This window comes from Muntiacus reevesi, chromosome X (assembly GCF_963930625.1).
Source record: "Muntiacus reevesi chromosome X, mMunRee1.1, whole genome shotgun sequence".
In the NCBI taxonomy this organism is placed as follows: Eukaryota; Metazoa; Chordata; class Mammalia; order Artiodactyla; family Cervidae; genus Muntiacus; species Muntiacus reevesi.
The window spans coordinates 50,632,774-50,643,590 of NC_089271.1; the positions used below are offsets into that span (position 1 = coordinate 50,632,774).

At 49.8% G+C, this 10,817-nt stretch overlaps 1 protein-coding gene across 1 annotated transcript; it reads right to left on the minus strand.

Annotated features, from left to right (window-relative positions):
- Positions 1-3,041: 3,041 nt before the first annotated feature.
- On the minus strand, positions 3,042-10,050 carry TSPYL2 (TSPY like 2). The gene is made up of 7 exons (XM_065915244.1): positions 9,111-10,050; positions 7,787-7,864; positions 7,548-7,659; positions 7,321-7,466; positions 7,101-7,198; positions 6,022-6,764; positions 3,042-3,734 (listed from the first exon to the last, which is right to left on the minus strand). Exons 1-7 carry the CDS (start codon positions 9,909-9,911, stop codon positions 3,589-3,591), a joined length of 2,124 nt encoding a protein of 707 aa, XP_065771316.1. The 5' UTR covers positions 9,912-10,050; the 3' UTR covers positions 3,042-3,588.
- Positions 10,051-10,817: the final 767 nt, after the last annotated feature.

Genomic DNA, 10,817 nt, shown 5'->3' on the forward strand with positions numbered 1-10,817 from the left:
TCCAGGCTTCAGGGGAGTGGGGTGAGTTGTGGAGGATATAAAGACAAGTAGCTTCAGCATGGGAACGGGCTCTGGGGCACATTGGATCTACAGTTTCTCACTCTCCTCCTGGTTTCTGTTTGGGGTCCCAGCAGATGGGCCTGTCTTCGTTGGTCTTCAGCAAAGACTATATTCTGGAGTTGGATGTGACCTTAAGGACTTCTAGAACAGTCCTCCCTTTTGGAGGACCAGACTGGGCAGAACTGAAGCCACACCACACACTGAGGAGTGAGAACACAGGGAAAAGATGTCACCCTAGACAAAGAACATTTTCTTCTCCCATGCCTCAGTCCAGGACATGAGCATCCTGGCCAAGTATATTAGAATCCCATAATTGGGTCCTAACAGTGTCCCTGAAGTCAGAGTCCCTCTCTGACAGGGTGGGTGAAGAGGAGCCAGGATGAGAGGCTAGGGATTTGATTAGAGAGATAGAGAGGAATCAGGGAAGAGCAGGATGAAGGCCAGACTTCAAAGGTTTGCTTTAAGGTTAGACTCCATTTGGGATCTTAGGCTGGTTGCTTCTCCTGGGCTGATCCCCCAGCATGATTAGTCTGTTTGTAGATGGGAAAGCTGAGACCCTCTAAAGAGGGTTAGGGAGTCATGTTGTGCACCAGAGTAGACTCAGGCAAGGATACCCAGGCTATCTTTCTCCAGATCCTTTGCCCCTGCTGCTTTCCCCTCCCCTCCACTTCATCATGTGCTCATTAGGACTGACTCCAGATACTGCACATAGGTGTTTCTTTCCTTTGCACAAGATGCCTTGACTCAGCATCCTGTACTCTCAGCTTTGGCCCTGGGGCAAGATGTTCTCCTTTTGGGCCAGGGTCTCTTCTACCCACTTCTGATAGTGTGGTCCCAGCTTAGAACCAGAGGCATCCAAGCTTCCATGCTTTCCCCAAAACATTTATCAGAATCTGGAGTATATCCAAGATCTGGTATTCTAACTATTTCACAGGAGGTCCCACAGCAACCTAGCAGTCATCTCTGACTTCTCTCAATTCCTCTTTTTCTATACTTAGAGCCTGTTGATTCTAGCATCTTAAAAGCACTCATAGAATACACACTTTTCTTGTGCAGGAGAATTTCAATTAATTTATGTAGATACTTCCCCATCAAGGAGTTGGAGGATAACTCCCCACTCCCTAAGCACGGGCTATGCTTAGTGACTTCCTTCCAGAGAGTACAGTATGGAAGGTGGGGGAATGGAGTGACTTTACAGTGGAAAAACCTGAAATACACTACCTCAGCCAGGTGATCAAGTTAACATCAACAGTGATAACGCATATTTATAGCATGTACCTTTGATATGATACAAAGAGTATGGTACTTTATTTCTGCGGTCCTCCTTTCCCAAACCCATAACTCCTGTCTAATCATGAGGAAAATACTAGACAAATCCCAATTGAGGGACATCCTGCAAAATACCTGACTAGTATTCCTCAAATGTTGATGACTCCAGGTCATCAAAAATGAGAAAAATCTGAAAAACTGTCATAGCCAAGAAGAGTCTATGGAGACATGATGACTAAATGTAATGTGTCCTAAATGGCATCCTGGAACAGAAAAAGAAAATTTAGTGAAAACTAAGGAAATATGGACTTTCACTAATAATGTTTTGATATTTGTTCATTAATTGTGACAGACATATCATACAAATGTAAGATGTTAACAATAGGGGAAACTGGTAAGGTATACTGGTAGGGTATAGGTACACTCTCTGTATCATCTTTGCAATTATTTTGTAAATCTAAAACTTACAAAAGATAGTATTTTAAAAACCTCCTTTATCCTTCCCCATCACGCCATTCTCACCTTAGGTATAGCATCAACTTCCTCACTGCTCTCCCTCTCTCGAATCAATGCTCCTGGCAGCCAGCAGAGGGCATTATGTAAAACACAAATCAAACTGTCTGAAGCCTTCCCCAAAATAAGAGCATCGGATGGAAAGTTTGGGAGGTATATTGCAGAAGACATACTCGGATGTCTGGGATCTGTGTGTAAATTATTATGATTCATAAAGAAACTGGGAGGTTTCTGTGGTGTTCGTGGAAATAAAGTTACTGTATCCAAAACGTAAAGCCACTGGGCCTTTCCTCAGCTATCTCCCAGATAAAGCCTGTCTTTCAGACGCCCAACTCCTGACCGTTCCCGCCCTGCCCCCACAGCTACATAGTAATTTTCCTTTTCTCTAACTTTGAAAAGTAGTGAAAGTGTCAGTCGCTCAGTCGTGTCCGACCCTTTCCGACCCCATGAACTGTAGCCCACCAAGCTCCTCCGTCCATGGAATTCTCCAAGTAAGAATATTGGAGTGGGTAGCCATTCCGTTCTCCAGGGGATCTTCCCCACCCAGGGATCCAACCTGGTCTCCCGCATAGCAGGCAGATTTTTCACCGACTGAGCCACCAGAAAGCCCTGCTTTTCCTTTATCTCTATGCAAACTCCCCAGTCAGGGCTCTTTTCTTGCCTTCTCTCCCAGGTCCAGCCCCAGAGATCATGCACCCTCTTCCTGAGAAAGCGCTTATGCATTACTGGATTAAGTCCTAACTGGTAACATTTTTATTTCACTACATGCGAACGAAAAAAATGGATTCCTCTAGCGCCCCCTCTCCCAGCCTATACTAGGCCGGAGGAAAGGTTTGACGCACGATAAATAAAAAGATAACTGAATAAAATATTCCAGGGCGCAGGGCATCTCTGTGCGCATGCGCGGAGGGGAAGGCGTGGGAAGCCGTTAGCTACCTGCCTGGGTCTACTGCGGTCTCTGGGAGAGGGAGGGGCTCCCTCAGCCTCGCCCTGCCATTGGTCAGGATGGTCCGCATTGACCTGACGCAACATCTCTGCGGTCGGGAGGAGCTCGCCCCTAGCCAGGCACCCCCACCCCCAGCAACTACCATCTTCCTGGCCCCTGCATAGACGAGGCGCCTACTTGCGGGCCTGTGGGAACGGAGACTGGCTGTTGGGGTCCGCGCACCAAGTGGGACGGAAGACTCGAAACAGCACTCTGAATTTGCTCACACTTTTATTAGGATTACCAGGGTCCAGAGGGAAAGAGGTGGGACTTCTGGGGGAGGGGCACAGGAATACCGCAATGGCGAAGCGGCCTTGCATAGACACCGAGGCGGGCTAGCGGGCGCAGCTGGTAAAGGCGACGGGTGGAGGAAAAGCGAGGGACTTGGGAGAACAGGGTGGCAGCAGAGCCCCCCAAGGCCACAGCAGCCCTCCCCGCTTCAGGATCAAGGGTGTCCACTCCACACAGCACGAGGAGGGGGATAGAGGGGCCCTGACCAAGGCATCACAATAAATACGTTTAGCAGCACACAGAAGCCTGCAGGGGAGGAGGGCTAAAAGGAAGGGGAAAGCCCCCATTCCCTCCCCCCAAAATAAGAACTTCTCAATTACTAAACCATAAAAATAAACTTTAAACCCGTGTACGAAGTCAGTCACCCCCCAGAAGTGCAATGCGGGGCCGCTCGGCCCTAGCTGATAGGGAGGGCAAATGGGGCAGGGGGAGGAGGATATAGAGAAGCAGCCCCTGAAAGGGTAAGACGTTTATCCCATTTTGCCCCTCTTTCCCGGGATGGCCCAAGGGTTTTGGACCTGAAGCACCTTCTCCATGTCGGAGTCTTCTGAGTCTTCCTCTCCTGAGTCGTCTTCGATTCCTTCCTCATCATTACTGTTCTCACCTTGCTCACTGCCTGCACAGGACAGAGAATCAAGGGGGGTAAAATGGAAGAGGGTGGTTAGATGGACAGGTAGATGTCACTCTTCATAGGGAACAGAGCCCACAGTCAAGTTTTGGGGGGCCTGGGACCACTCATCAAGCACCTCTGCTTGGAACAAGCAGCCAAGTATGTGTGTGAACTCAAGCTAAGAGAGTAAGGGGCAGTGGGAGGAAAGCAGGAAGGCAGGGTGGGCTGCCCCTGTCCTAATTAATACACCTCTGAAAGTAGCTTTTTCTCCCAGTGTATGCAGTGTGCATGTCTCTTCCTGAGCTCTGACTTCAGCTGAATAAACCTTCTATTCATCCAGAGGCTGCTCCCTCTTTTTCCTTGGTGTGATTCAAATAGGCCTAGGTCTGTCTCCTTTGGCCCAATTCCCCACCCCTGCTCCCGTACTAGGGTTGTGTGGATAACTCTGCCTCCCCTTTTCTGAAAGGAGATGCCACTGAGTAGGAGGGGATGAGGCCACCAATTCCCTCAGTTTCCCTACCTAAAAATATGTCTAGATTGAATCTGCTTGCTCATTCAACTCCTCCTTTCTCGGTGCCCTCTATGGAAGTTTGCCAGGGATACCATGGGCAAAACTCCCAGGAGTGGTTGGTCCTCCTGCTCCTTCCACTTATGGGGCTGCCTCTCCTTTATTTGCCTGCCTACAGCCAGGCTCAAACATACCCCTTGTCTGCCTTCTTAGCCAAAGTTTGACTCTATTACCTTAACCCCTGCTCATCCCTCCCCCTCCCTACTGTGGTCTGGTTCTACCCCCACCAAGCCACTGAAACTACTCTTCCCAAGGTCACAGATGATCTATTCAGCCGCTAATACAATGAACACATCCCGGCCCTCATTTTACTTGCCCTTTCAGGACCACTGGACACTGCTGACAATTCCTTCCTTCTCAGAATGTTCCATGACCTAGTTCTCCTCCTAACTCTTCCCTTTCAGAGTCTCAGTTTCCCCATCTATAAAATGAGGATAATAGTACCTACTTCTTAAGAGTTGCTGTGAGAATTAAATTACTTAAAGCAAGAAAACCCTTAGTACAATGTCTGGTACATAGTAAACACTTCATTAATGTTAATTGGACCCAATTAACATTAACTAGCCCCAGAATCCAGATAGAGGATTCTACCCTGGCTTGTTACCTCCTTTCTTTACAATTTCTGACTTCCCAGACATACCACTAACCACTTGCCTCTCAGACACCTGTACCTGTGTCCAACAAGCCCTTCCAACTCCATGTTCCTCTCTGCATCCCACTGCCATGCCCTTCCCCATCTCATGAAATGGTGCCTCCTTTGGCCAGTCATCCAGGCCAGAACCAAACATGACAGTTACCTTAATTACTGCTTTCCCCCTCAACCGTCCATGTGCAACCCTTCCTCAGCATTTCCCAAAATGCTTTTTTTGGTGGACAGTGAACAATGGCTTCTGTGATCAACGTTTGGGAAATGCTGACTTCTACAATGTTTAAATAGGTTTCTTAGAGCAGGATTTATCAGTCTTTCAGGTGCCAATGTACATGTGACTCTACATAAAGACATTATTGTATGCAGTATTTCCCCAACATATTTGACCACTGAACCTTTTTGTGAGAACCTTTTGGTGAAGGGTCTTTAGAAGACAACCTGGGAAACCCTAACAGACAGACTATGCATTTTCACCCTTCTAGGTTCTTTTTCATGTGATCCCTTCCACCAAGAATGCCCCATAATGCTCCTTAATGTGAAGGCAGCCTCCAATTCAAATGTCACTTTCTTTCTCTAGTTCTCCCCTTCCTGATTCTGGAGATAGAATTAGCTCCTCCCTCCTCTGGGATCACTGAGTACACTGTTCACTTCACCCCCAGGTCCCCAAGCAAGCCTGGGAGTTCCCAGAAGGCCAGGGTTGGATACAGAGTGTGCTGAATTGCAATGTGTTTGCCACTTTTTTTCTTCTGTGTGTGAACCTGTCTTAGTTTACCAACCCCTGTCTCCTATCTTTTCTCTGCTTCATTTGTCTTGTGTTCTGTTACAACCTATCTGCCTATCACCAAGAACTGAAATTTGTTTCTTTGTTTTGTTATGTTTGCAAATTTGTTTCCTGGCCTTGCTTCATTTAAAAACTTACTGAGAATGCTTTTTTCTTTTCTCCACAAGAGCAGATTGTGCTCTTGCCTTGATACTCTGACCCCGGCCAGATTTTCTGACAGAAGATAAAGGAGGTAAGACAAAAGGTGAGGGTCTAAAGAAAAAAACAAAACAAAAAAGGTGAGGGTCCAGCTCACCTTCCTCACTGTCCTCCTCCTCTTCCTCCACTGACGACTCTTCTTCAGAGATGTTCTCTACTTCGTCCTCATAGTCATCCTGGTTGGTGGTGTTATGGTGATCCTTGTCAGAGTCTTCAAGGTAATTCTCGTAGTCTTCAATGTCTCTGTCGTCATCATCGCTGCCTTCATTGTCACCTTCGTTGCCATCATCATCACTACCTTCATTGTCACCTTCGTTGCCATCATTATCTTCAATATCACTGCCATCATTGTCTCCTTCATTGTCACTGTCACTGCTGTCCTGGTTGTTGCCATTGCTGCTTTGGTTGCCACCTTTGGGGTTCTCATCATCACCATTGGGGTTCTCATCAGCATTCTCATCGTTGTCATCAGGGTTCTCTTCGTTCTCATCAGTGTTGTCATCTTCAGGGTTCTCAGTGTTGTCATCGGTACTCTCCTTGTCATCAGCACTCTCATTGTTATCAGTGGTTTCACTGTCATTGGGGCTTTCGTTGTTGTCGGTGGTCTCATTGTGGCCAGGGCACTCGCTGTCACAGAGGCTCTCACTGATGTCAGTTATCTCATTGTCAGTGGTCTCGAAGCAGTCAGTAGTCTCCATGAAGTCAGAGATCTTGACGTCATGAATGGTCTCATTGTCGGTGATACCATCACTGTCTGAGGTCTCTCCAATAATGTCTTCCATGATGTGATAGTCATCAGAGTCTTCCACGATCACCACTTCATATTCATCCTTGTTTTTACTGTGGAGAAGTCTGGGGTTCAGTATAGGGTTGGTGGGAGGTGATGTACCCAGAGCAGATAAACACTGAAAGGTGGTAAGTAACACGGGAGGCAGTAGGCTACAAGGATTCCCAGGTATGAGGCTAGGTGGGGAGAGTCCCATTTCTGCCCCTGACAGCATAACCTCAGCCAATCACACCCCATTTCTGGGCAATATGTTTTACCCACTTGTAAAACATATTGGATTGGATCATCTCAAAGGTCCCTTTTGGCTCTATGAATACTGTGTGACACTAGCCTAGTCTTTGCCCCACCCCTAACAAACCACCTCTCAGTCATCAACCCTCCACCATCACCTTTCTTCTTTTTCTTGCTTCTTTCTGCTTGTTCTGTAGCCCCCTTCTCCCATCATGTAGTAACGCACAGGGTTAACCCACAGGTCATTCTTGATAATCTGTTGAAAGAGACAGGGGAAGGGAGCTATGAGCACAAGTCCCAGAGCCTACTCCCAATCTCCCAGGCATCCAAGGGCAAGCCTAGCAAGGTCTTCCCTGGCAATGCCAGGAGGGGCCCCACCTCAGCAATCCTGTCAGCTTCTGGGAGGCTATGGTTGGAGAACCAGCTGAAGAAGCTGTGGCTGGCATCCTGGTTCCCATGCCTGTGGGCCTGAGGTTCCTGGCCCCGGTGCCAGCGAATTGGGGTGGAGTGAGACACCAGCCGGCCTGGGGGAAAAGGAAGCTATAGAGAGGGCACTGGACAAGGTTAGATGGGGGGGATGAATTTGCTCTAGGGCTACCTCTTACCTGAGCGGTTGCGCTGGAACTCCTTGACAATCACCATATTTGTGAAGTAGGGGTTTGTCTGGAAGTACAGCTTCATTTTGTAGCCCATGGAGATATGTCTGAGATCCTGTACCTGCTCAGGGTGGGGGTAATGGTGGAATTCCCACCACACTGTGGCCCCTCCCACCCAATCCCCCCTCACCTCCAAGGACCAGATTCCTCGCCCAGTCCTAGTAGAAAAGATCTCTCTTTGGTCTGACCTGCAGGTTGGTCAAGTAGCGGAAAATGTCTTCATCGCGTTGGTTGATCAAGATTGAAATTTTGGGGTGGTTGAGGAACTGATGGAGGGAGCAGTTTAGGTCAAGGAGTGACTGTTCAATGAGAAGGAGGGAAGGAAGGCCAGACAGGGATATGCAGGGTGGAACAAAAGAGAGGCTGGAGCAGAATTCCTTCTGTGCTCATGTGATGTATGTGGAGCAAGTAGGTCATACGACAAGACCCATACTTTTATTCCCATGATACCATGTGGTGAGCGCCTGTGTTTAAAAATATCAAACCTCTATATTAGGTGGCCCTGCCATGGCTCATATTTGCTGTGTGTTTGGGTGCTGGGAGTCTATACCTAAGTGATTTTGTATCTCTGAGTGTTCACAAGACAAGACATTGTGTGTCTGGGGGCTAAAAGCCCATGTCCAAATGATGCTATATCTGGTTGCTGATGGCCTGTTGTCACATGATGTTATATATTCGGGTGTTATGGGTATGTGTCCACATAATGTTGTGTGTCTGTGTCTGAGGGCTTGTGTCCAGCTGATGGTGTGGTCTGGGTGCTGAGGACCTGTGGCCACATGATACTGTGCCTGGGTACTGGGGGTCTGTGATCATGTGATATGTATGTATGACAGTGTCAAGTGTCTGTGTCCATGTAATTCTATTAGGATGTTAACCCCAGGTGTTCCTAACATGCTACATGGTCCCCCAGAGATAAGCTTATCACCAACAGTGAATTACTGTTATTTCCTTCATTTAACTTCTTAATCTCTAGATACTCCTTCTCCTGATCCTTCAGGGCTCTGGCCCCCTCCTCTCCAGCCAGGATTGGGGTCTCCCTAGAATCTAAGTAGAGACCTAGGTATGCACAGCCATGTGTGACTTGGGTACCCTTTCTGGGCCAATTCTCTGCTGTATGCCCTTCCCCTCCCTCTTCACTGTCTCTGAGTCAGTTTATCTTCCATGTCCCCCTCTCCCCACTCCTCGTTTTACCATCTCTGGTCTAATTTTTCTGCTGTGTGTCTCTGTCCTCCCCCTTTCACTGTCTGTGATCGATTTATTTTTTAATGCTATGCTCCTTCTCTCTCCCTTTCCCATTTGTGATCCAGTTTTAATGGGCCCCCTCCCCCTTCCCCAGCCCAGCTTCTCTGATGTTTTGCCACACTCCTTCCATCCCTTCTCCACCAGACTTCCTCATTCTTCCAACAGGGTCCCGCCCCCACACCCTTTCACCCAGTCTGTCCCTCCTCCCACCGCCCCCCACCCAATTCTGGTCATGGGCTCCTGGCCCATGAGTATAGATGACAAGGATACTGCTTTGACCCAGAAGCCTGGGATATGCTGGATGATAAGATCTCTGCGCTCCAGGAAGGGTCTCCGCATCTGGATGAACTTGCGCTTGAGACGGAGGAAGGCCTTGCCTGCCTTGATATTCACCGCCTCCAGGTCTAGTTGAATGTTTTCCAGAGCCTGCAGGATGCACTCTATCTTCTCGGCATTCTTCTCTGGGCTTTCCCTCTTCACCTTCCTGGGCTTCCTCTTCCTCCTCCTCCTCCTCTTCCTCACGCTTTCCTTTTCATCCTCGTCGTCGTCTTCCACGATGATGACAGTCTCCTCTCTCCCCCTTGGACCGGCTAACCTCTGGTACCCCCGCCCCCCTGCGCTACAGGTTTCTAGGGCCTTCTCTCCTGCAAAGCTGCTGGGCTCCGTCACCTGGAAGTCAATCTCCAGGCTTCCCCCAGAAACCTCTGAGGGAGAGAGCGTTTCTAGGCTCTCCGCGGGAGGGGACGACCCCCCGTACCCTGACTCGACTGCGGGCTCCCAGCCGGGACCCCCAGCCCCCAGGGTGAAGTATGCGCGGATACCCCCCTCCTCGAGAATGACATAGGGCGGAGGCGGGGGCAGAGCGGGGCCCAGTCCCACCCCCCTCATGTCAGCCAGCACCTGTGCCGCCTCGGTTTCCTCCTGGAGCCTCGGGCGCTGCTGAGGTGGAGGCAGGGGCAGGCGCAGGAGAGGAGGAGGCGGCGGCGGCGGCGCCGGCAGCTCGCTCTGAGGGGGCTCGGAGCCACTAAGGCGGCGGGCCTTGGCCGGAGGCCCTTCATCTGGGCGGTCCATGGTGACCGCGTTCGCACAGCTTGGTCCTTCGCGCTCGGCCGGGCCGCCGCTGCTCGTCACACCTGAAGCGAAGCTGCCGAGCCTCACGCGACCAGCTCTGCTCTCAGCCTCGCTGTGGTGCTACCGCCCACAGCTCCGGCCGTACTCCCTCCGCGCCAACAGTCAGGCCCAGCCCCCTCGTGACGCCAGGGGCTGTACCACATCGCCATTGGCTGCAAGCCGTGGCGGCGGCCCTTGCACCCCCTAGCTCCCCACTTTCTCGCACGCAATCTGCTTGCCAACACCGCACCTCATCACTTTCCCATTGGCTTCCCTCAGGCCCGCCAATCACCCGGCTGACTCTCTCAGCGACCGTCTAGACTGTGCAGGGCGATTGGCCGCAGAGAGATCTGAGGGGAAGAAGCCCTTCTCGCCGACGTTTTATCCAATGGGAAAAGTACCAGTGGTTCTGAAGACCCAAACGCAAAACAGAAAAACAAGCGCAAGCAGTGAGCAGGATGTGCTCAGATAGACTCGAGAGCCTCGCCGTCATTCTCTCCCTCCCCCCGCCTCCCCATCAGCAACTACGCACTTCTTAAATCTGCCCCTTCCCCTCGGCCTTGCTTTCGCCCCTGCAGCGGCGAACTCGGGGCTCGGGTGGCCCTGAAGGAGCCTGGGGTTTAGAAATCGAAGGTCTTTCGTTTGGGGCCAGGTTTTGACGTGGCGTTTCCCATTTCTGCAAAATGGCTCTAGCAATAATAATCACACCAAAAAACTAACTTCCTCTGCGTCATGAAAATTATTGTGATTCAGTTCATCTGCTAGATCTTTCTAGGATTTTCTATTTCTTCATCAACTCCATACTTCTTTCCACCTTTTCCTCTCAATTTCCTCAGTGTATGCTGCTTTTAATTGTATTTTAGATTT